A 27,121-nucleotide genomic window follows, 5' to 3' on the forward strand; every position below is an offset into this window, starting at 1 on the left:
TATTCCCCTGAAGCTATTCTCTTGCATATGCACATAACTCCTCAATGCCAGCCTTCCCCCCCCCCCCACCCCCCATAATGCTCCTGCTCTCTATCCACCTATAAGGACCACAAAATAACAAGAAAGAGATCTCTCATCCAGTCTAGACTGTTACTCCAATTAATCTGATTTGAATCTCAAGTGGACAAATACCCTTGGAAATGGGTTTTTTCAATTTCCATTGGAAATGGTAATTTGCAATGGCGAATTAAATACTAGCATGCCTTTGGGATGTGGGAGGAAACAACCATCTAGTCACTGGGAGAGTGCCTCAGGGACAGCACCCGAGGTTGAATGTTGAATGCTGACTGCGGTGCCACTGATTAATACAAGGTTAGTTGGCCATTATTTCAATTGTAATAATTTTAAAAAAAATCCTACAGCACAACATTTATTCAGTGACTAAAGTAGAAATGTTTGGAAAAAATTATCAATATTCTATGATCAATAATGTCAAAATTCTCTTAATGGTTTTTAATGTACTCAAGTTAAAGAATCAATTCTATTTTTCATTAATGTGTTTTGTTCTGATTTGGAGCTTGATATTCTTCAGCAATTGAAGGAAAGAATGGCACAAGGGATATTGTTTAAACAAGAAAGTCTGCAGCTATTGGGGTCGAGTGCAATACACAAATGTGCTGGAGAAACTCAGCAGGTCACACATCATCTATAGAAAGTAAAGGGTAACCAGCGTTTCAAGCCTGGGCCCTTGATCAGGTAAACCCAGGTCCGAAATGTTGGTGACCCTTTCCTTCCTGTGGATGCTGTGTGACCAGCTGAGTTTCTCCAGCACTTTTATATATGACGCAAGAGATCTATTATGCTCCTGGCACATGAAGAAATGATACAAGAGATATTATACCATTTGAATGTTTCTATCTGGTATTCTACGTCAAAGCAACAAAACAAAATATTGAAGGAAGGAAATCAATTTAAGAAAAAACTGCAACAAAAATGAGGCATCTCTGGAGAGTACTGTAATCAGGAAGCAGAAGGCCAGTATTGTGACCTCCTGTGGGATGATGGAGATGAGCCCAGATATTTTGCATAAGAATTTGGATTTTAACACAACCATTGATGTTTCTGTGACATTTGCAGGTCTGTAGCCGTGCTAACAGAATGTATGAGGAACAAAGTGCTCGCCAAATTCTTCCGAGAGCGACAGGAGACCTTGAAACACTCCCTCCCACTGGGATCCTACCTTCTCAAACCTGTGCAACGTATCCTAAAATATCACCTTCTCTTGCATGTAAGTAATTACTTGTAATTTTTGGTCCAAATCCAGTGTATTAGGATGCTTTTAATGCTAATGTTGTTGCCTTTTGTACAGCAGTTCCCTTGACATTAGAAACATTAGAGTAGGAGCAACTGGCTCAAATTAATTATTGACTGTATCCTTTCCCCAGTTAAGATGCAACAATTGTAGGGATACAATAATGTTAACAGTACAAAGGATCTACTGAGCCCCCTATAACCTGCCCACTGCATCCTTGAATGTTCTTAGGTTTTCATCTGTTGAAGGTTTTGATAGCGATAGGTTATTGACACTTTTGTGTACAAATGTTTAATGTTGATAGCAAGAATACAAAATCCAAAATGCTGTCCAGGTGGTTTGTAACTCACTCCATATCAGCTTCATAAAAATGATTATTTTCAGCTGTTCCTGGTTTCTGACACCTGAAGTAGTGTCATTTCCTGATGGGTTAACTTAACTCCGCTCTGTAGACTAGACTGGACGGTGCAACAGGGTCATGTTGCATCAAGGGTGTTACAGGCCCAGAGGACCCCAAAACCCAGCAGCAATAGAAATTCACCAAGACAAATAGTTACTTAAACAAAAGTTACTTGTAATTTTCTTTAAACATAAAAATATATCAAACTTTAACTTATTACTATTAACATAACCCCCTTCTAATTCTAAGTGCACGTGTATGTAATGTGTGTGTAAGTTCAGAAAAGTTCTTTGATTCACAGTTCAATCTCACTTCTCCCTCCTCCAAGTTCACCGGTATCAGGTCATTCTTATACTATGCACAGAATTTAACATTTATGAATTTTCACCAAGCTCTGGTGCTTAAATGGTTACCGCTCAGGAAGGTTCTTGTTGGTTTCAGAGAGAAATTCATTGCTTATTGGACACACGCAAACTGATTCCCTCCGATCAGCCACGTCAGTGTCTTGCTGAAGAAACTTGCCCCATCAGGGTTTTCCAAAAGATAACCTCTTCTTCCGTAGGTCACAACAGAGTTCCTTTTGTTTACTTTATTTCAGGTGAAACACTCTAGCCAGCCATTTCCTCTTGTATAGACCACAAGGGTCTTCAACAGGCTGAACTCAAAACTCACAACCTGTCTTCAAAATGGGATTTCAACAAGTTGCCAGCTTGCCATGACTGCAGAAACCAGTTCTCATTCTCTTTCTCTCTCTCTCTGCTTGTAAAACTACATGACCTTCTTAGAACAGCAAACTGCAGTCAGACAGATTGTGGAACCAGATCCAAACTTCTGAGTCTGTACATCTGTTGCTTTCTAAACAATAATCCATTACTCTTCAGCATGTCCAATTAACACCTACTTGTGACATCTCTATAGGCACTCTTCAAAGTTTTTGCAAAGGCACTGGGAGCCTGGACTGTCTGGCTTGAGCAGAGCTCCAGCATTTTGAATGAGATCTGTTTTGTGAAGTGTTTGTGTGTGTCCTACACTACCCCACAATCTATCTCCGTCAAAAACTTATCTATATACAATATAACTTATCTATATATAATATAATCTGCCATAAGGGAGATTGAAAACATTTTGGTTTCCGAGCTTTTGAAATGGATAAAATGATAATTACCAAATTAAAAAAACGATGTTATATTTTGTTGCAAAGGAAAGAGATAATAAATTTCTGTACTTCCACATGATCCTGTCGAAAGAATTTTTGGCTGGGTCTATTTGTGGGCAGATAGATACTGGTCATTTTGGACCCTGATCTTCTGGTAGAAGTTGGTACCATGCTGCCGATGGACAGTGTTTTGCTTTCCGCCTTATCTACCTCACCATCCCTTCTGCTCCTTTCTTTGCACTCAATAACCTTGCACTGGTGTAAAACATGAAAATCTGCAGACACTATGATTGAAGCCTGTTAAAGCCCGAAACATTGGTTATGTCTTTATCTTTGCTATATAAAATACACAGTTTGACCTGCTGTGTTTCTCTAGCATTGTGTGTTTACAACTTTGTACTGGTTGTCGGCAAGGTGCATTTTGCCCTTACAGGTGTGAAGCAAATGTGATCATTGTGCAGCAGGCTGTCTCAACACCCTTGGACCAACTAGTTGGAGAGTATCGTGATAAATGGTTTGGGAACCAGGCCATCATTGATTTCTATTCCAATCTGCGATGTTTCTTTCCTGATTTGTTTTTATCTCTTGCCTATTGTTTACAGGAAATAGTTAGTCATCTGGAGAAGGATACAGAGTGCTATGATGTGGTGCAGGATGCCATTGACACAATGCAGAGGGTTGCTTGGCACATTAATGATATGAAGAGAAAACATGAGCATGCAGTGAGGCTGCAGGTAATCACCAAAAGGGATTTTAAGAATTCAATCTCTGCGCCAGTGGTTAATTTGACTATTGGAAAGTTGACTCCCTGTCTGGTCCTGGTTGGCAGTTGGTAGCCAATCAGAAACAACCCCACCCCATTCTCCCCCCCCCCCCCCCCACAAACTTCCTGTTGTTTTGCGGAAATGCCCCTGGGTGGCAGTTATCTTTGAGCAATATCTCATTGTAAAAACTCCGTAAACTTGTCCACCTAAAATTACCCTTTTAAAATATCTGTCAGCTAAGCATGACTGATGGAGAGCAGTCATGGAGGTAAATAAGGAAAGATGTACTTAATTGAATATCTATTGACCCAAGACAGTAACTGGTAAAGAGCTGTTAAAACATTTCCAGAAGGCAGTCAACAAGGTGCTGCACAAGACTTCAGCATAAGTTGGTTGAATTCATTGCATTGATTGGTTAAACAACAGAAGGCATGGAGCAGGGGTAAATGGTTGGCAATCATCGATTGATGGGGTCCCATAGAAATCGGTGTTGGGCCCACAACTTTCACAATGTACAGAAGTGGTTTGGAGAAGGGTGCCAAGTGTAGCGAACCTAATGCAATGCAGAAAAGTACTGAGAAATCCAGCAGCTCACAAAGCATTCAGAGGAAAGAACGTCGATTGCTGCTCTGTTATTGCACTAGTCTCCAACAACTGCCGATTCCCTTGTTTAACTCCATGAAGCCAAGTTTGCTGACGACACTTAAATTGAATGGAAAAGCAAATTGTGTAGTGGATGCAGAGAATCTGCAGAAATATCGATTGGTTCAGTGAATGGGTAAAGATGGAGTACAACTTTGGGCAAGAAAAACTAATAAAAACAACTGTTATTTAAATGGTGAACAATTGCAATATGCCGTAGTGGAGAGAGACCTGGACATGAGCTGCTAAGTGTTTGATTGCCGGTGCAGCTGGTAATCAAGAAGGCATATGGGATGTTGGCCTTCATTGCTAGAGGATTTAATGTAAGAGCAACTGTATAGGGTTCTGATAAGGCCACACCTGGAGTAATGTGTCTAGTTCCAGACTCCTTATTTGAGAAAGGATTCACTGGCTGTGCATAGGAGCTTCACCAGGTTGATTCTGGAAATGATTGACTTTGCTGCGACCACCTCTTCCGGAAGGTCATTCCACTCAGCCGCCACTCTCTGAGTGAAGAGCCTCCCCCTCATGTTACTTCTAAACTTTTGCCCCCTAACCCTTAACTCATGACCCCTTGTTCCAATCTCACCTGCCCTCAAGGGGAAGAGCCTATTCACATCTCCTCTATCTATCCCCCTCATAATTTTAAATACCTCTATCAAATCCCCCCCTCAGCCTTCTACGCTCCAATGAATAAAGACCCAGTCAACTCAATCTTTCTTTGTATTCTTGATACTGCAATCCAGGCAACATTTTAGTAAATCTTCTCTTCACCCTTTCTACCTTATTGATGTCCTTCCTATAATTTGGGGACCAGAACTGCACACAGTATTCCAATTTGACTTCACCAATGCCGTTAATAGTCTCAACATCACCTCCCATCTCCTACATTCTATGCTTTGATTTATAAAGGCCAGCATACCAAAAGCCTTCTTTACCACTCTATCCACATGAGATTTCACTTTCAAAGAACGATGAACTGTTATTCCAAGATCTTTCTGTTCCTCTGCGTTCCTCAGTGCCCTCCCCGTCACTGCATCTGACCTGTTATGATTATTCTTCCCACAATGAAGCATTTCATACTTATCAATATTAAACTTTGAAAGATCTGCCACCTTTCAGCCCAAATCCTTCTGCAGTCTCCGAAAACCATCTTCACTATTCACAACTCCCCCTATTTTTGTATCGTCTGCATATCTACTAACCCAATTTACCACCCCCGTCATCCAAATCATTAATGTAAATTACAAACAACAAGGGACCCAACACTGATCCCTGAAGCACACTGCTCGTCACCGGCTCGTCACCGGCCTCCATCCTGACAGACAGTTATCCCCCATGACCCTCTGGCATCTACTTTCTAGCCACTGTTGAACCCATCTGACTAGCTCAACATTAATACCTAGCGCCTGAACCTTCCTTACCAACCTTCCATGTGGAACCTTATCGAAGGTCTTACTGAAATCCAAATAGACCACATCTACTGCTCTACCCTCATCAACCTTCCTAGTCACCTCCTCAAAAAATTCAACAGTATTTGTCAAACATGGCCTTACCCGCATAAACCCATGTTGGTTGTCCCTGATCAGTGCCTGCCTCTCTAGATACTTACACATATTATCTCTAAGAATACTTTCCATTAATTTACCGACAACTGACATTAAACTTATTGGCCTATAATTGCTGGGCCTACAACTGGAGCCCTTTTTAAACAGAGGAAACACATTTGCGATATGCCAATCCTGCGGCACCATGCCCCCCCCCCCCCCCCTCTAGTGACTGTTGAAAAATCACCGTCAGACCCTCCGCTATTTCCTCCCTGACTTCCCTCAACGTCCTGGGGAAAATCCCGTCAGGACCCGGAAACTTATCCACCTTTCTATGCCTCAAAAGTTCCAACACCTCCTCTTTCCTAATCCCTACATTTTCCATAATCACCCCTTTTGCTTCTCTTATCCTACATGATATCATATCTTTTTCCCTAGTGAAAACCGAAGAGAAGAACTCATTCAATATCTTCCCCATCTCATTCCGCTCCGCACACAGTTGTCTGCTCTGATTCTCTAAGGGACCAATTCTATCTTTCACTCTCCTTTTGCTATTTACATATTTGTAAAAACCCTTCAGATTTACTTTCACCCTGTTCACTACAGCCACCTCATACCTCCTTTTCGCTACCCTAATTTCTTTCTTAAGCTTCTTTTTACAGTCCATCTATTTTCCAAGCATCTCATCCATACCTTGTTTCTTATGTTTAATGTAGGCCTCTCTTTTATTTCGAACCAACTTTCTTATCTCCCTTGAAAACCACGGCTCTCTCAAATTTTTGGCCCTGCCTTTTATCCTAACAGGAACATAAATATTCTGCACCCTCAAATTCTCACCTTTAAAATACCTCCAATTCTCCTCTACCTCCTTCCCATAAAACAAATCATTCCAAACCACTCTCTGCAAATCCCTTCTCATCTCTTCAAATCTGGCTTTCCCCCCACTCAAAAACCTTAATCTTTGGACCAGACCTATCCCTTTCCATAATTATATTTAAACTATCTCGCAACAACACCGCTGTAATCTTTTCCCTGACAAGCAATGCCACACCACCCAGTCTTACCCCTCCAATTCTATCACACCTAAAGCAGTGAAATCCAAGAATATTTAGCTGCCGGTCACAACCCTCCTGCAACCATGACTCACTAATCACCACCACGTCATACTGCCAAGAGTCTATCCACACCTTCAGCTCGTCCACCTTCCTTACAATACTCCTTGCATCAAAGTAAATGCATTTCAGAGACTTCCCACATCTTTCCCTCTGTTTGTCCCTATCTTTACGGTCAACTATTATTTATTATCATCATCCTCCCTCCATCACTGCACTGATCTTCATTTTCCTTCTCGATCACCTGTCTGCTGATTCATTCAATGTGCCAGTGAACATCTTCAACAAAATATAGGCAATGAATTATTGGAGGAACTCAGAAAGTAAGAAAACATTGGAAAGAAATGATCAAAACAATGACTGGCCCTCCATAAATACCCTTTCAGTTAAAAGCTGCTGGTAATGGAACTCTCTGACTAAAATTGTTGCACATTTCAAAACTGCAAAAGATTAATTTTAATGGGAAAATGATCAGCCTTGAAGTGCAGCTCAGTCTTTATATTATTCAATAATAGACTTAGCCAAGTGGGTTACTCCAATTCCTGTGTTTCGATTGCATTAAATGATGTATTTTTATTGCTGCTGTTGTTTGACTCTTTAATGTGTGTTCTTGTTAAGGAGATACAAAGCCTGCTGACAAATTGGAAAGGTCCAGACTTGACCAGCTATGGAGAGCTGGTCTTAGAGGGAACATTCCGCTTTCAACGAGCCAAGAATGAACGCACTTTGTTTCTTTTAGATAAACTTCTTCTCATTACTAAAAAAAGGGAAGAAACTTACGCCTATAAAACTCATATTTTGGTAAGAACTGTTTTATTTTAATCTGAGTCCCTTGCGTTTTTTTCCATAGATCCTGTGGTTTGCTTTTGGAAGTACAGGATTAAGCAGAAATGTTCTGCTGAAAGGCCTGCTTTTAAGCCACCTACAATGAGAGTCAGAAGAGTTCAAGTTCTCTGAAACCCTCTTTTATCCTATATCATTCAGAAACTTCACAGCATTCAAAATTCTTCCCAGCTCGTGCTCACTGTGCTCCATTTCCATACCATGTAGGAGGAGGCCATTTGCCAGAAAACTAATACTGAAATGCAGATGCTGGAACCTGGAGCAAAATATGAGCTCCTGTAGCAACTCAGATGCTGGCTGTCCTGCTGGGATCCTCCAGCATCTTGTTTTGTTTTTGCTACAAGCAAACACAATTCCTTTTAATTTTACTCTATCCTGGTCTCACATCCTTGCTGACTCACCCAGATTTTACCATTTGCTAGTCCCAGGTGCAACCCACAGTAACTAATTAACCCATAGACTTGCATGTGTCCTTTGGGAAATGGGATGAGCCTCATGTGGTGACAGGGAGAATGCAACAATCACACTTTTAAGTGTCGCTGGTGCAGTGGGGCTGCAGCTTCTCCAAGCTGAGCCAATGTGTCACCCAGCCTCATAACTATGTATCTGAGCTTTTTATCCTTATGTTCAAGTGCCGACAGCACCCTCAACAACTTGCATCAGTAATCAATGCCAGCTCAGAAGCTTTCTGTGATGCTTCAGTTTTGGTCTCCTCCTCACCCACTAATTTGTACACTGCCATCAATCGCCATTTGCACTTTTCTCTTGAAATGTCTGGCTTGCCTTTCAACACAAAATCCGTCACAGACCCAAGGTTCTTTTGAGTTGGCTTTGATCTGATTAATCTTCCTTATGACATGTTGGAACGTGTAAAGGTACCTTATAAAACTAATTTGTTCTTTTGTCCCCTGTATTCCGATTTTATGTTACTTGTTGCGGTTTAATTTGTACAGTTTAACAGCCAAGTTCGTACAACTGTGTATAAAGGCTAATACAATGTGTCAATAAGAAATTGAGTTCTGGTTGAATGAAAGTTATAACAATCTCTCCAACTCCAGTGTTGTAACCTGATGCTTGTGGAGATAATACCAAAGGAGCCTCTTGGTTTCAGTGTCTTCCACTACAAGAATCCCAAAGTACAGCACACAGTTCAGGTAGGATTTCTATTTCAACACCCACACTTCTACTGATTAAGGAAGGCTTGGTTTTATGAATAAAATGGCTGGTATTAAATTGGAAGGTGTATCCTAGAAGCAAATATTGTTCTATTATGCAAACAAACAAGGCCAAACTTGCCTGCGTTGAATCTTGTGCTCAAATTTTTGTTCCCACCTACTGAGGTTCAAATCTGAGCCTTTTGTTGATTTTTATATTGGATGCTTGTTATCCTAAAAAGAATTGTCCTCTTTAGTGGGTTAAGGTACATGATTCAGCTACCAATGATTCATAAATGCAGCACAGTTAATGTAGTGGTGAGCGCAATGCTATTACAGCGTCAGGTGACCCAGGTTTGAATTCACCACACTGTAAGGAGTTTGTACATAATCCCCGTGATCTGCATGGGTGCTCTAGTTACCTCTCACATTCCAAAGACGTATGGGGTTAGTTAGTTAATTGATCACGTGTGTGTAGATGGGCAACACAGGCTCATGGGCTGAAAGGGCCTGTTACCATGCTGTATCTCTAAATTAAAAACAAAATTCAAGTGGCAAAGGCCACCCTGATTGGTTCCAAAAATGGACCAGGCAAATAAATAAATAATTGGAACTACATTTGCCACAAAATAAGAGCAGGATATTCAACATAAATAGATCAATCTCAAACTTCTCAAGCACCAATTGAAAAGTTTCTGACTCTTTAAAAAAAAACATGCTGTTGAATCTTGGATGAAGATGGATTCTGTTTGGAAGTGTTTCTATATGAAATTATATCATCCCAAATTCTCTTCACACTTGTCGTATCTTCATCCAGGCCAAGTCAATGCAGGACAAGAGACTTTGGATTCTTCACCTGAAGAGGCTTATTCTTGAGAATCATCCAGCCAAGATCCCAGCCAAGGTGTGAAGTGGGCTAACCCTGGTTTGATTTGTTTTTTCTCTCTTCTTTTTTCCTTATAGAGTCTTTGCGGTCTTTTTGCAAATGCAACTGGGAGGACAAATGGTAGGATGTACCCAGAATATGTTGAGTTTCACTTTGTTTCCAAGCAAGCTTAACACAAATCTTCGTGAAAAACTGTGCTGAAATTAGTATAGAGAAGCTTTAGAAACATGACCTCTATGACCAACATTCAGTTAAGGCAGCACATTTGTGTGCTTCTTTGCTGGAACCCACTGAGGTTTGTCAGCCTTGCACTGAATCTGAACTTATTTCAGCAGCAGGAGAAACTGATCCATGGTACTCAGTCGGGAACAGGTATCATTTCATTCAAGTGACCTCAGCAGCCTGTATATCCAAGAATATGCCCAATATGGTGAACCACCCTGGTTGCAGTCCATGGAAGTTGGCCATTTCCATTGGAGGGTGTGGGCAGAAACTGCCTTGTGTACCAAAATTGTGTGGAAATGCAGCGTATAGTCGTGGTCATAGCTTACACTCATTTAAAATTCCATCCTTGGAATAATCACATTTGTTCTCTTGCAGATTAAACTGACATCCATTTAGTAAATCATATAAAAATTCTATTATGTGGTTTATCAATGACAGGTTGATCCAGATTAAGATTCTCAAGGAATCCTTGGTGGGACCACAGATTCTTTTGGCCCATCAACTAGTTGTGGTGCGAGAGTGAAACGAATCCACTCACACCAAGACCACAAGTTCTGGCAGGAATACAGACAGAAATTGTCTCTGGAATCTCAGTTGTTCCAGTTTCATGAAACAATAGCTGCTAATTGCACAGCCAAAGGCTGTTTAGGAGACCTTTGTTCCTCATCGAATTATGCAATTGCCACACCCAGCCAGATCTAACTGTGGTTAGAGTTGTTATCTTTATCAATAAAACAATTTATTTTTAATAGCACATTGTTGGCCCAGTGTCTCGGTAGTGCAAAAATAAAATGTATCCCCATCCCAATGGTGTTTGAAGTTGTTCACCTCTTTTTCAGCTTTCTTTCCATTCAAGTCTGGTCTCGTTTCTCAAGTCCTATTTATCCAATTCAAACACTTGCATCTCTTGTTTGTTTCTGAAGGGTGGGGGCTGCACAAATGTGACTACAGGGCTGCTTTCAGATCTGACATCAGCAAGTTGTGGTTGATAGATGGATTAAATTTTGTTCAATGGCTGAAGAATAAATATTTTTAATTGCAGGCTAAACAAGCAATTCTCGAGATGGATGCCATCCGTAAGTATCGTTTGAATTTATTTTGTTTGGATGCGCTGCTAAATTATCATTCAATATTAATTGGCCTGTTCTTTAACTCTACATTAATGTCAACCATTGTGCCAGAGCCCCATCTGGATTGCCAGACATCCCCCTCCTTTGCTGCACCACCAACTCCAAAAATACATGATAACACACTCTTGGGGGAAATATATTCCTTGGGGAACAAGCCTAAGTTATGGTTGGTTGCGATCCAGCTGTAGAAAAAAAATTAACTACCCGTTGGGCATTCCATATATTTGAGTATTTATTTGTTTCACTAATCATTCAGTTGCCCTTTTCTGAGCTGATTTAGTTTCAGGTTTTGCATTATATATATGGAGCCGGATTAAAGAGAATCCCAAGATATTTAATAATTGCTTTTAAAAACAAGAGTATGGCAAGGGAGAGGATAAAACTACTCAAGAGCAAAGAAGGAAATTTATGCTTGGAGTCAGAGGAAATGAGTGAGGTACAAAATTAGTACTTTGCATTGGTATTTACCAAGGGAAAGAACCTGGAGTATAGTGATTGGGAGCATTATGTGGAAAAAAACGAATATGTCAGCACATTTTGAGGTTTAAAAAAAAAATAGGTGGTGCTGTGTCTTTTTTTTTTTTTTTTTTTTTTTTTTAAATTTTTTTATTTTTCACACCATAAATCACATTAGCCATGATATACACTATTTCTTTTCACACATATACAGTGACTTTTTCTCCCCCCCCCCCCCTTTCCTCCCAAACCACCCCCCCACCCCCCCCTCTCATCCATTTTAGGTATACAATCTAGGTTGCATTAAGCCAGTCAGACAATGTTGTCATTCAACCAAATTACACCAGAAATTCTACTGAGTCCATTCTTTTCTTTCCTTCTCCTTCCATCAACTTAGGTAATGTTTGTCCCCGGTAGGTTTTCGCTATTGTATTTAATGTAAGGCTCCTATACTTGTTCGAATATTTCAATGTTATTTCTTAACCAATATGTTATTTTTTCTAATGGAATACATTTATTCATTTAAATTTGGTAGTTTCTTCCTTTTAATTTGGTTATGTATTCCATTAATATTTAAAGACATATAGTTCAGCGTAGCCCTTTTATATTTTGTTTATCTTCTCTTTCCGTTTTTCCATCATTACCTTTCCTCCTTTTCCATTTCTGTTTTCTTATTTTCAACTCTTTATAAGACAACATTCCTACAACATCTAACATTTTCCTTATTCTCCTATTTCTATCTTATTTATCCCCAATCTCCCCTTCACCTCCTGAGTTGTCCTTTATCCCTTGTCGGACAACCACATCTCCCCTCTCCATTTGGATTTGCGAATCCACTCGCAAGCGTCAACTGATTTTGCAGTGACCGCTATTTCCCCCCACCCCGCCTCCCCCAGAAAAGATTTCACTTTTCATATGTCACAAAGGTCCCTCTTTTAATTCCCTCCTTATTCTCTCTATTCCATTACCTTCCCTTATTAATTCTTGTCTATACTATCCATATTTTCCTCTAAGTACAGATACATTCATGTATGCTCATTGTCTCTATTCACTCTTATACCTCTTTACCTGCATACATATCAATCGTGATCATTTTTACTCTCATTACCCGTCTTCATCCCTCAGTTTATTTTTGTCTTTACCCACATACATATCAGTCGTGATCATTTTAACTCTCATTACCCGTCTTCCTCCCTCAGTCTATTTTTGTAATTGTTCTGCAAATTTTCGTGCTTCTTCTGGATCCGCGAATAGTCTGTTTTGTTGTCCTGGAATAAATATTTTCAATACCGCTGGATGCTTTAGTATAAATTTATACCCTTTCTTCCATAAAATCGCCTTTGCTGTATTGAACTCTTTTCTCTTCTTTAGGAGTTCAAAACTTATATCTGGATAAATGAAGATTTTTTGCCCTTTATACTCCAGTGGTTTGTTGCCCTCTCTTACTTTTTCCATTGTCTTCTCCAGTACCTTTTCTCTTGTAGTATATCTTAGGAATTTTACTACAATAGATCTTGGTTTTTGTTGTGGTTGTGGTTTAGAGGCCAATACTCTATGTGCCCTTTCTATTTCCATTTCATGCTGTAGTTCTGGACATCCTAGGGTCTTAGGGATCCACTCTTTTATAAACTCCCTCATATTCTTGCCTTCTTCATCTTCCTTAAGGCCCACTATCTTTATGTTATTTCTTCTGTTATGGTTTTCCATTGTATCTATTTTTTGAGCTAGTAGTTCTTGTGTCTCTTTAGTTTTTTTATTAGATTTCTCCAATTTCTTTTTTAAGTCTTCTACCTCCATTTCTGCTGCTACTGCCCGCTCTTCCATCTTGTCCATTTTTTTTCCCATTTCTGTTAAGGTCATCTCCATTTTAATTATTTTCTCCTCTGTGTTGTTTATTCTTTTTCTTAAATCCTTAAATTCCTGTGTTTGCCATTCTTTAAATGATTCCATGTATCCTCTAATAAGAGCAAGTATATCCTTTACCTTGCCTCTCTTTTCTTCTTCTATTTCACCATACTCTTCCTCTTCTTCTTCCTCTGGGTTGACCATCTGTTGTTTCTTTGGTGCCCTTTCCTCCTCTTCTATCTTGTTTCTATTGTCTTCTGTGGTCTCTTCTTGCTGCAGGTGTTCTGCAGCTGTCGTTGCCGGCTGTGGAGATCGACTCCCCAGCTGGTCCCCCCTCCCGTCGGTGTGTTTTTTTTCATTCGCATCGCGCATGCGCGAAACTTCGCGCATGCGCGGTTGCGCACTTTTGTTCGGCTCTGCGAGCCATTTTTGTAGTCCATTATTTACCGACCTGAGGGAGCGGGTTTCTCTCTCCGCAGCGGGCCTCTTCGGACAGGTAAGGCCTTCACCTTTTCCCTCCTTTGTCTTCTCTTCCTCTCTTCTTACCGTTGCTTTCGACTTTTCTTTTTTTGTCGCCATCTTCTTTTCACCTTTATACTCACTTTTCTGTAACTTTTATTTCTGTGCCTTTGTGTTTTCTCTTGTTTTTCCCGACTTTTCTGGAGAGGGCTGGAGTTCACCGTCCGGCCACTACTCCATCGCGTGACTCCTCCGTGCTGTGTCTTTTGAGGAGTATTAAATTGGATAAATTCCAGGTTATTGAAAAGACGAGATTGCTGGGGCCTTGACAAAGATCTTTGCATCCTCTTTAGCAACTGGTGAGGACCCAGTGGAGTGGAGAGTAGCAATTTTCAAGGGAAAATGAGGATAATCCAGGAAATAATAAGCCAGTAAGCTTCTCAACAGTAGAATGAAAACTATTGGAATGAATACCTCAGGATAGTATTTACATACTCTTGGACTAGGGACAGTCAACATGTCTTTATGAGGGTCAGGTAATTTCTTACAAATCTGAGGTGACAAAGATGGTTGATGAGGGGAAGGAAGTGGATGTTGTCTACCTGGATTTCAGTGAGGCATTTGGCAAAGTAGGCTGATCCATAAGGTACAAATGCATGGGATTCAAAGCGAATTGATAGATTGGTTATAGACTAGGCTGGCCCAAAGAAGACAGGATCGTGGTGAGAGGGTTTTATTCTTTCTGGAAGCCCTTGGCCAGTGGTGTTCCACAGGGATAGGTATTGAGAACCCATTTCTTTGATAAACATAAATAACTTGGATAAAAAAATAGGTAGGTGGTTGGGTAAGTTTGCATATGACACTGAGGTTATTGGAGTTGTGGACAATGCAACAGGCTAACAGAATACCACAGGATGTAGGTGAGTTACAGATGTGGACAGAGTAATGACAGATGGATTTTAATCTGGGAGGTCAAATGTAAGGGGAGGATGTATAGTTAATGGCAGGACTCATAAACTTGATGTACAGAGGAATCTGGGACCTCACCTCCTTGAAACTAGCCATGCACATAGATAGAATGGTCGTGGAAATATTTGATGTGCTTGGCTTCATTGGGCCAGGGCAATAAGTATAAAAGTAAGGAAGGCATGTTGCAGCTGTATAGAACTTTGATTCAATTGCAGTTGGAATTCTGTGTGCAAATCTGGTCGCCCTATTTCAGGAAGGCCATGGAGGCTTTGGAAAGGGTACAGAAGAGGTTTACCAGGATACTATCTGGTTTAGAGGTTATGAGTTATGGTGAAGTTGGACAAACTTGGATTGTTTTCTCTGGGGTGTAGGAGGCTGAGGAGTGACTTGAAATTGCAAGGGACATTGGTTGGGCAGACTGTTAGAATCTTTTTCCTAGAATAAAAGCATCACACAGAGGACATGCATTTAAGGTGAGAGAAAACAAGTTTAAAGGGGGTGTGTGGGGCAAATTTTTATGCAGAGTGTTGGGTGTCTGGAATGTGCTGTTAGGTGGAAGCAGATACATCAATAGCATTTAAGAGGCTTCTTGGTAGACACATAGTATGTAGGAATATCTTTATCAGGACATCATGTTTTTCACATTCGCATTGGCTGAAGGGCCTGTTCTTGTGTCTTGTTCAATGTAACCAATCCAAGAAGCAACAGATGCTCATGGTGAATAAGCTGTGTTTTTTATATATTTATATATATATATGTGTGTGTGTGTGTGTATATATATATATATATATATATATATATACCCAAAACATTTTTGAAATTATTGCTGAACTGTAAAAAGAGACTATTGGGAGGGGTGACATAACATAGACTTGAGAGAGGACTTTAGATTGGGTGGTTCAATATGTAGCCTTGAAATTAAATTGCATTTGGTAGAGATGGGCAAGGTCACCAGTAATAGCCATCAGTTGGAAGAAAGCAAAATGCTTCCAGCATGCTGGGATTGTCATGGGAGAAGGTTTGTGACGTTTGGTTGGAATTTTAGGCTGAGAATCAATGAACAGACCTAAATAAGAGAATTAGCATTTGAGATTGTGGATTCTGATCTCAAAGGAAAAACCTGATACAGACTTGATAAAGGGCCAAGAACAGGCAATAGTATTTCTTCTCACCAGCCACATATTTTGTCTCTGTTTCACAGAACTATAGCCATTGAAGAATATGCCTCACATGGAAGCTTATTGCCTTGATTTGCTTCTGGCCAAAACAGTTTGAAGTTTGTTATCCTTTTTCTCCCAGCTTTCCCTTTTTTAAAAATTTTTAAAAATTTTTTACATTGTGAACCATATCAACCAAAATATATACAAACGTTTCTCATTAAATATACACAGTGGCATTTTCTCCATTTCCCCCCCCCCCTACCCTTCCACCTCCTTCCCATCACCCTCCAAAACCAATAAATATTCAATATATACAATACAATATAACCATTAAACAATGTATTCACACAATAAAAAATAAGCAAGAAAAATGTGTCATCTACTTTTACACACTGGATCAAGTTGTTTTGTCTTCTTATCATTTTAGGGGGTGGAGGTCCGAGGCAAGCCCTCTCTGTTATGTTCTATGTATGGTTCCCAAATTTGTTCAAATAATGTGACTTTATTTTTTAAATTATATGTTATTTTTTTCCAATGGAATACATTTATTCATTTCCATGTACCATTGTTGTATTCTAAGGCTCTCTTCCATTTTCCAAGTTGACATTATACATTTTTTTGCTACTGCTAAGGCTATCATAATAAATCTTTTTTGTGCTTTATCCAATTTGAGGCCTAATTCCTTACTTCATACATTACTTAGAAGAAAGATCTCTGGATTTTTTGGTATGTTACTTTTTGTGATTTTATTTAATATCTGATTTAGATCTTCCCAAAACATTTTTACTTTCTTACATGCCCAAATTGCATGTACTGTTGTTTCTATTTCCTTCTTACAGCGAAAACATTTATCTGATAATGTTGGATCCCATTCTTTTAACTTTTGAGGCGTGATATATAACCTGTGTAACCAATTATATTGCATCATGCGTAACCTTGTGTTTATTATATTCTTCATAGTTCCAGAACATAACTTTTCCCATACTTCATGTTTTATCTTTATGTTTAAATCCTTTTCCCACTTTTGTTTGGGTTTATAGCTTATTTCATCTTTTTCCTTATCTTGCAGCTTAATGTATATGTTCGTTATAAATCTTTTAATTATCATTATGTCTGTAATCACATATTCAAAGCTGCTTCCTTCTGGTAATCTCAGTCTGTTTCCCAATTTATCCTTTAAATAAGTTTTCAGTTGATGATATGCAAACATTGTACCATGAGTTATTCCATATTTGTACTTCAACTGTTCAAATGTTAATAAATTATTTCCCAAAAAACAATTTTCTATTCTTTTGATTCCTTTTCTCTCCCATTCTCTAAAGGAAAGGTTATCTATTGTAAAAGGGATTAGTGGGTTTTGTGTCAATAACAATTTTGGTATTTGGTCATTCGTTTTTTTCCTTTCTAAGTGAATCTTCTTCCATATATTAAGTAAATGATGCAATACTGGTGAGCTTATAAAAGTACCTCCTCCCCAATTTTATCTAGTTCTATCTTAGTCCAGTCTGGTTTTTCCTTTGTCTGGTAAAAATCTGATAAATACATTATTGTGCTGCTCTCTAATAATTTTTAAAGTTTGGTAACTGCAAACCACCTTGGTTATACCTCTCTGTTAATTTATCTAACGCTATCCTCTGTTTCCCCCCCTTTCCACAAGAATTTCCTTATTATTCTCTTTAGTTCATTAAAGAATTTCTCTGTTAAGGGAATTGGCACGATTGAAATAAGTATTGTATCCTTGGGAAGACATTCATTTTAATGCAATTTACCCTCCCTATCAATGTTAGTGGTAATTCTTTCCAATATTCTAAGTCTTCCTGCAATTTCTTTATTAATGGCTGATAATTTAGTTTGTACAGGTGGCTTAAGTTAGTATCTAACCTAATACCTAGGTATCTGATTGCTTGTGTTTGCCATTTAAATGGTGATTCTTTTTTAAATTCTGTATAATCCACGTTACTCATTGGCATCACTTCACTTTTATTTGCGTTGATCTTGTACCCCGATATTTCTCCATACTCTAATTTCTTATGTAATTCTTTTATTGATATTTCTGGCCTTGTTAAGTATACTATGATGTCATCTGTAAATAAACTGATTTTATACTCCTTCTCCTTTATTTTTATCCCTTTTATTTTTTTTTCTGTTCTTATCAGTTCTGCCAATGGTTCTATTTCTAAAGCGAACAGTGAGGCGGATAATGGACATCCTTGTCTAGTTGACCAACTTAATTTAAATTGGTTCAATTCATATCCATTTACTGTTACCTTCGCCAATGGTCCATTATATAATGCTTTAATCCAATTAATATATTTTTCTGGTAGATCGAACCTCTGTAATATTTTAAATAAATAATTACATTCTACTCTGTCAAAGGCTTTTTCTGCATCTAAAACAACAGCCACTGTTGGCTTCTTATTTCCTTGAACTGCATGAATTAGATTAATAAGTTTATAGACATTATTCGCTGTTCGTCTTTTCTTAATAAATCCAGTTTGATCTTGTTTTACAATTTTTGGTACACAATTGGCCAATCTGTATGCTAATAATTTCACTATTATCTTATAATCTGAATTAAGTAGAGATATTGGTCTATATGATGCTGGTGTTAGTAGATCCTTCCCCGTCTTTGGTATTACTGTAATAATTGCTGTCTTACATGAATCTGGCAAGTTTTGTGTTTCTTCTATCTGGTTCATTACTTCCAGGAGAGGAGGAATTAATAACTCTTTAAATGTTTTATAGAATTCTGTTGGGAATCCATCCTCTCCAGGCGTTTTATTGTTTGGCAGCTTTTTTAATATATCCTGTACTTCCTCTATTTCAAATGGTTTTATCAACTTGTTTTGTTCCTCTTGCAATTTCGGCAGTTCAATTTTAGCTAAAAACTCTTCTAATTTATCATCTTTCCCCTCGTTCTCAGTTTGGTATAATTGTTCATAAAATTCCTTTAAGTTTTCATTAATCTCTATTTGGTTATATGTAATTTGTTTGTCCCTTTTCCTTGATGCCAATACAGTTCTTTTAGCTTGTTCTGTTTTAAGTTGCCAGGCTAATATTTTATGTGTTTTTTCTCCCAGTTCATAATACTTTTGCTTTATTTACATTATGTTCTACTCCACCATGTACGTTTGTAATGTTTTGTATTTTTTTTTTGTCTGCCAATTCTCTCCTTTTTGTTATATCATCCCTTTTTACTAGTTCCTTTTCTGTACTTACTATCTCCCTTTCCAACTGCTCTATTTCCCGATTGTAGTCCTTTTTCATCTTAGTGACATAACTTATTATCTGCTCTCTAATGAAGGCTTTAATTGCGTCCCATAATATAAATTTGTCTTTCACTGATTCCGTATTTATTTCAAAATATGTTTTAATTTGGCATTCAATAAACTCTCTAAATTCCTGTCTTTTAAGTAGCATTGAGTTTAACCTCCATCTGTATGTTCTTGCTGGGATGTCCTCCAATTCTATGATCAGATAATAATCTAGCTTTATACTCAATTTTCCTAAGTCTCCCTTGAATATGGGCTGACAACAAAACTATATCAATCCTTGAGTATGTTTTATGCCTACTCGAAAAATGTGAATACTCCTTCTCTTTTGGATGTTGCCTCCTCCATATATCCATAAGTTTCATTTCCTGCATTGATTTAACCATAAATTTGGCCACTTTACTCTTTTTGCTTGTCTTTTGTCCAGTTTTATCCAACATTGGATCCAAATTAAGGTTAAAATCCCCTCCTATCAATATATTTCCTTGTGTATCTACAATCTTCAAAAAAATATCCTGCATAAACTTTTGATCCTCCTCATTAGGTGCATATATATTGAGCAAATTCCAGAATTCTGAATATATCTGACACTTTATCATTACATTCCTCCCTGCTGGATCTATTATTGGTACATTTGATTGGTACATTTTTATTAATTAATATAGCGATACCTCTAGCTTTTAAATTATATGATGCTGCCGCTAAGTGTTCTACCCAGTCTCTCTTTAATTTGTTATGTTCCACTTCAGTTAGATGCGTTTCCTGCACAAATGCTATATGTATTTTTTTCTTTTTTCAATAAATTTAATAGCCTCTTCCTTTTCATTTTGTTATGTATTCCATTAATGTTTATAGTCATATAGTTCATCGTGGCCATCTCATATCCTGTTTACACCTCATCTCCGCTTCCTCACCACCACCATCCCCCTTTTCCCCATTTTATTCTCTCAGTTTTCCTTTTTAAACTCAATGTATGACAACACATTTAAAGCATAAAATACTCCAACAACTCCCACATCCAATATTACCTTAACCCCAAATACCACCCCCCTCTCTAAGTTGCCCCTTAACCCTTGCCGGGCAGTTACAACTCCCCTTTCCATTTGGATTGTGATCCTGCTTGCAAGCGTCAACTGATTTCGCAGTGACAGTTTTTCTCTTCCCCCCAGCTAACAAAGTCCTCCCTTTTTTCCCCTTACTTCTTTCCTTCCTTTCCTTCCTTTCTCTTTTCCCTCTTTAGTTCTTTGCATATACATTGTTTTTACATCTTTATATATACATTATTGCCGTTCTTCATTCTTATTTCATCTCTCCTTCTGTCCTGCAAGCATTCTGCAAATTCTTGTGTTTCCTCCGGATCCAAGAACAGTCTGTTTTGCTCCCCAAGGATAAATATTTTAAGCACAGCTGGATATCTTAAAACTTATGTCTGGGTAAAAAAATATTTTTTTGACCCTTGTATTCCAATGGTTTATTGTCTTCTCTAATTTTATTCCTTGCCTGCTCCAGTATATTTTCTCTTGTTGTGTATCTCAGAAATTTTACTAAAACGGATCTTGGTTTTGGAGCTCGTGTTCTGTGTGCCCTTTCTATTTCCATTCTTTCCTGCATTTCTGTCATTCCCAGGACCTTCGAGATCCATTCTTTTATAAATTCCTTCATATCTGTGCCTTCTTCATCTTCCTTTAGGCCCACTATTTTTATGTTGTTTCACCTACAATAATTTTCCAACATATCAATTTTCTGAGCTAACAACTCTTGTGTCTATTTAATTTTTTTTATCACTTTCTTCCAATTTTTCTCGTAAGTCGTTTACTTCCATTACTACAGCTGTTTCTTGTTCTTCCACATTTTCTATTCTTTTCCCTATTTCTGTCATGACTATTTCTAATCTTTGCATTTTATCTTCTGTTCTTTTCATTTTTATTTTAATTGCACTAAATTCTAATGATAACCATTCTTTTAATGCTCTCATTTGTTCTTCAAAAAAAGCTTTATCTATATTCTGTCCATCTGCTTTACCTTCTATCTCTCTGTGAAGATCTTGGTGGTCTTCTTGCTCTTCTTCTGTGTTTCTTCTTTGTATCTGTATCTCTTCTGATTTTTCTGATGAGTTGCTTGTCTCACTTTGTCGGGTCTCTTCTTGCTTGGCCTCTTGCTGTTGGTCCTCTCCTTCTGAACTGCTCATCTGTTGAGCCTTCTGCTGCTGCTCCTCTTGCCGTTCACCCCGTTGACTTTCTTTCTCATCTGGTACTTCATTCCATCTCCTGCTGCTTTCCTCATCTTCCAGCTGAAAGCCCTGGTGTCGGGCATCCCTCAGCTGGTCACGCCATGGTTGCCCGCTCCTTGGCTGAGACCGCGTCCAGTCGGTATTTTACTTTACCTTAGATGGCGCACTGCTCATGCGCAACTCCTGCTGTCCTTCGCTGTGAGAGGGATTGAATATCAGAACAGGGAGGTTCAGCGTCAAATGTACAGAGTACTGATGAGGCTGCACCTGGAGTGTTGTGTGCATTTCTGGTCTCCTTACTTGTGAAAGGATGTACTGATTTTGCAGGTGGTGCAGAGGAGGTTCCCCAGGTTAATTCCAGAAATGAAGGGACTCTCTTATGAGGAGAGATTGAGTATCCCGGACTACACTTATTGGAGTAAAGGGGGGATCTTATCAAGACATAAAATTATAAAAGTAATTGATCAGATGGAAGCAGGGAAGTTATTTTGACTGTGAGGTGAGGTTAGAGTTAAGGGTCAAAGCCTCAAGATTTGGAGGAGTAGATTTAAGACAGATGAGAAGGAACTGCTTCTCCTTGGCAATAGTTACTCTGTGGATTTCTCTGCTCAAGGAAGCAGTGGAAACTGCCTCATTAACTATGTTTGAAATACGAATTTTTGAAGAATAGGGGAATTAAGGATGTGGGGAACAGTCAGGTTGGTGGATCTGAACCCACAGCCAGGTCAGCCATGATCTTATTGAATGACGGAGCAGGTTCGAAGGGCCATATGACCTCCTCCTGTTTCTATTTCTTATATTCTTATCAAAGCTGATCATTTATTAACTTCGATAAGAATGACATTATCAAACATTATGGTCATAAGTGAGCAGGACTTTTTAAAGTATCAGAACTGTTGACTAATAATAGTAATCACTCTTGATCAACAAACCATGAAATAAATAACCTGAGTGGCAGGAAACAATGGATTCAAAGTTGTCTGCTCCCCACAAGCCTGCTATAATTGTCAAATGCCACGTTTCAAATTTCTGATCCTAAGTTTTTCTTTAAAAGATTTTTTTCTAGTTTTCATTTGCACCAGAACCTTCTGATTCTGGGGAGTTCAGTTGGTTAGCAGTAGTTGGTGATTGAAGATTAAACCAATTTGGACAACCATAATCACAATGAGCTCATTGGTGGAAAGTGTGGGTGAGTTGGATGCAGGATAAAGAACAGCACCTCTTGAAGCAAGAGAGGGCTGTGGAACTGTGATCCACTTCATTTGGTGGCTTTCACAGGAGAGAAGGAAAGGTTTTGAAACCATTTCCATTCAACCTGAAGAATGACTGTGTCAGGATTGATCCTCTATAATGCTTCCCTCTAATGCTTGTAAAGTATGAGTCTGTAAAATTATAAATAAAATTTTTAAAAAAGAACGACTATGTCTGGACAATCTGTGTCTGGTGGGTCCCAGCTCAGTACATGAGCTTGAACTGGAAGGGAGAACATCTGGAGTGAATGTATTCATCCCAATATTATGTCCATTGCAGATGACCCAGGTTTCCACTACAGGCCAGAGGGCGAGAGAAAGGCAGATATGGAGGATAGAACCACGCCTCGCAGAGTCCGAAGGAAGTCCGGTAACAACACTGAACTCTTGCACAAAATGATGAATGTTGAAGTTTTCATACAGCCATAGTGAAATATCACCTACTGTGCTGAGCTCTGTGGCTCTCTTGCCTGCTTGTTCCCTGATGGGGGTAATGGTTTTTTCAAGGATTTTTGTCTGGATGTGAAACTTGAGCTGCGCCCGAATAGTTGCCATGCCTGCTGTGCATGCAATTGACAATGAGTGTCGCCATGGCTGTCACTGTAGTATCACAGTACGGACCCAATATCAAGGGCTCCATCAATTGAATGAGCAAAGGTAGAAGTGTCTCGGAATCCCAAACTTCCCAAAAATGCAGTATCATAATTTTTTAAATCACAGTTCATCCGTCTCATTATCGTAGCTTGAGATCCTTTCAGCATTGCAATGACACCTCAAAAACACAATAGCAGAGGTCAAAAATGTCTTGCCATCGACATGGGTGCACACAGAGCTGAACAGTCTTTCCAAGAGTGTCAATGTCACAAAAAGAATTTTTAATGTATTCAAGACCACCCAATAAATTTGTGACAACAGCAAACACTTGTCCATGAGTGGAACTTTCTATGCTTTACTGCAGATATGTAATAGAAACAAAGTACTGACTTGTGTACAAGTACCTCTGTTGATTTTAATTTCCTGTTTTTGCAGAGCCATCAGCAAGAATGAAGTCTCCCAAACAAATGGGTCAGTAACAAAGCTTTTAACTCATTTTCAATAATGTAACCTTCAGCAAAGCAAGTTTACACTGTAGGCTTTTAAATTTGAACATATTAAGTTGCGCTTTCTAACTAGTGTGGCACAGTTAGCATAGCGGTTAGCCCAACGCTGTTACAGTGCCTGGGACTGGGGTTTGACCGCCATGCTGTTGTAAGGAGTTTGTGTGTTCTTCCCTTGTCTGCATGGGTTCGTCCCACTGTTCAATAAAACATATCAGGATTTGTAGATCAGTTGGGTGTAATTGGGAGCACGGGCTCGTGGGCTGAAAGAGCCTGTTACTGTGCTGTATGTCTAAATTTAATTTTTTTAAAATTTTAACTAATGCCTCTTTTTTTGTCCCCTTTCGATTTCAGAAACGAGACAAGACAAGGTAGGCCTGCGTTTGATTTGTGGGACCTTTTCATACATAAAAAACAGTAAACTGGCATTCTGGGTATTTTTGTGTTAGAATGCAATGTTTGTTGAACCTCCAGCAAAAACGATTAATACAAGAGTAATTCCTGTTATTTAAATAAAGCACTGGAGACAGGAAAGAGGATTTTATTTTCGTTGAGCCAGTCATCACTTACACTTGTGTTTTTAAAAAATCACTTCCAATAACACAAGAAGTCCACTTGAGCATTCAGAGGTACGAATCGTAAAAGCAAGCCAGAACAGGCAAGATAAGGTTGAAGCGAGAAAGTTATCTGAGATTTCAGAGACAGGAAAGTCTGTAGATGCTGTGATTGTACACAAAACTACTGGAGAAACTCAATGGGTCATGCAGCGACTACAGGAAGTAAAGAGTAACTAACATTTCAGACCTGAGCCCTTCATCGAGGTATGAGCAAAGAGCACGCAGGCACCTGAATAAAAAGGTAGGAGGAGGGGATGAGTACAGGCTAACAGGTTAGAGGTTCTAGGTGGATATGGGTGGGAGGGAAGAAGAGAAAAATGCTGAGAAGTGTTGGGGGGAGGGGTAGCTCTCTGAATGTAGAGGGATCATCACTTCCAATTATATTCCTCCTACAGCCTCTGACCTCATAGTTTCCCAATCCCATACTGCCCATTCTATCTCCTACCCAAGATCCACCAATCCAATTGTCCAGTTCAATCTGTTGTTCCCATCAAGCTGGTATCATCTTAACATGACTCAATTTTGTCTTCCCTGGACATGACTGCCTCATTTTCACTATGGATATCCAACTCTACACCTCTCCCCCTCCCACACCAAGGTCTCAAAGTCCTTTGTTTCCTTCTCAACAACCAGTTCTCCTCCACCACCTCCCTCCTCTGCCTGGCAAAACATTTCACCTTCAATAAGTTCTACTTTGACATTCCACTTTCACCATGGGTCCAGGAAGGTATGTCTGTCTTTTTGTTGGCCATGTGGAGCAATCCATGCTACAGGCCTACACAGGCAAAGCTCCTCAACTCTTTCTCCACCTCACCGATGACTACATTGGTGCTACCTTTTGCACCCATGCTGAATCTGTCAAATGTATCCACTTTGCTGCTAACTTTCACCCGTCCTCAAATTCACTTGGTCCATTTCTGGCAACTCTCTCCCCTTTCTCAATCTATCTGTCTCTATCTTGAGAGACAGACTCTCTAATACACCTCTTCACACCTTGACTACTGTAAGGATTGTGTTCCTTTCTCTTCCACCTCTACTGCATTTGCTCCCATGATGAGGTCTTCCATCCCAGAACATCCAAGATGTCCTCTTAATTCAAAAAGTGTGGCTTCCCCTCTGCTGCCATCAACTCAGCCCTTATCTGCATCTCTTTAGCGCAATGCCTTTACCAGGGTTCGAATCCCACACGGTCAGAAAGGAGTTGGTACATTCTCCCCGTGTCTGCGTGGGATTTCCCCAAGGGCTCCAGTTTCCTCCCACCATTCGAAACTTACTGGGGATGTAGGTAGGTTGATTGGGTGTAAATTTGGCGGCATAGACTCGTGAGCTGAAATGGCCTGTTAACATGCTGTATGTCCAAAGAATTTTAAAAATATTGTCCTCTGAAATGTCTACCACCTAAAACATGATCACATCACCAGACACATCTTCCCTTACCCTCCCCTCTTCATTTTCCATTGGAATCGCTCACTCCAGGATTTCCTTGTCCACTCACAATTCCTCCCAATTGCTCCCTCGGTTCCTACCCCTGTGACCACAAGAAATGCTACATTTATGCCCACACTTCCTCCCTCACCACCATTCGAGGCCCCAAGCAGTTCTTCCAAGTGAAGCAACACTTCACTTGTGAATTTGCAGGTGAAATCTAATGCAACTGCTGCTCCCATTATGACCTCCTCTACATCGGAGAAACAGAGAGCAGACTGGGAGATCACTTCTTTGAATGCCTTAGCTTTGACCGCTGCACTAACAGGGACTTTGCACTGGTTAGCCATCTTAATTCTTCACTCACACACATGTTTATCCATTGTCTCATGCACTGCCAAATTGAGATTAACCGCAAATTGGAGAAACAACACCTAATATTTCATCTGGACACTCTCCAACCAGATGGCATTAGCATAGACTTCTCCAGGTTCTGTTAAACCTCTTCCCAAAGTTTCTCCCTTTTCCTCTCCTTGCCTCCTTTCCTCCAGCTCCCCACCCCCCATCACTTCTTAGCTTTTTTCTCTTCTACCTTCCCACCCATATTCATCTATGACTGTGGCCCCTTCTTTCTCTCTCTCCTACCTCCACCTTTTGCTGCAGTAAGATCATACATTGATGAAGGGCTGAGGTCCAAAATGTTGGTTACTGTTTACTTACTGAAGATGCTGAGTGACCTACTGAATTTCTCCAGCACTTTTGTGCATTTCACTGAAACTTTGTGAGTATTTTTGTGCCTTGGTCTATTGTCATATGTGGGCAGCAATTATTTTTTAAACCGATTTAAATGATCTGGAGCATACTAATTCAAATGCTAGTAGTGGTGATGTTTTTTGGGTGGAAAAGTTGAGGAAAAATACTTCAACTTTAGGATATGAGGAATTAGGTAATGATATTCAACATTCCTTTATTCTCATGTAATAGTACGGAACATGTAATTTTCCATGAAATTGCCTTTTACCTACAGTGAGGCAAACTCGCCATTACTGTCGCTTGACGCCCCATCGAGTACGAGAGAAAGAGAAGCGAAAGAGAGTCCCTTCAGTGTCACTGGATTCTCCTCCAGTGCTCCCGCAGCCTCTGCAGCTACAGAGACACCTGTTCAATCCA

At 39.4% G+C, this 27,121-nt stretch overlaps 1 protein-coding gene across 3 annotated transcripts in view; it reads left to right on the forward strand.

Annotated features, from left to right (window-relative positions):
- Nucleotides 1-27,121, forward strand: part of LOC138760929 (pleckstrin homology domain-containing family G member 1) — a 233,803-nt gene that overhangs the window by 186,522 nt on the left and 20,160 nt on the right. For all 3 annotated transcript variants that reach the window (XM_069932264.1, XM_069932266.1, XM_069932265.1), the window contains 9 exons: nt 1,138-1,288; nt 3,471-3,602; nt 7,552-7,734; nt 8,835-8,930; nt 9,748-9,834; nt 11,084-11,117; nt 23,093-23,182; nt 23,842-23,877; nt 24,264-24,280. In XM_069932264.1, the coding sequence (XP_069788365.1) occupies nt 1,138-1,288; nt 3,471-3,602; nt 7,552-7,734; nt 8,835-8,930; nt 9,748-9,834; nt 11,084-11,117; nt 23,093-23,182; nt 23,842-23,877; nt 24,264-24,280 (826 nt within the window). The remainder of the gene's footprint in view (nt 1-1,137; nt 1,289-3,470; nt 3,603-7,551; nt 7,735-8,834; nt 8,931-9,747; nt 9,835-11,083; nt 11,118-23,092; nt 23,183-23,841; nt 23,878-24,263; nt 24,281-27,121) is intronic.

This window comes from Narcine bancroftii, chromosome 4 (assembly GCF_036971445.1).
Source record: "Narcine bancroftii isolate sNarBan1 chromosome 4, sNarBan1.hap1, whole genome shotgun sequence".
NCBI lineage: Eukaryota > Metazoa > Chordata > Chondrichthyes > Torpediniformes > Narcinidae > Narcine > Narcine bancroftii.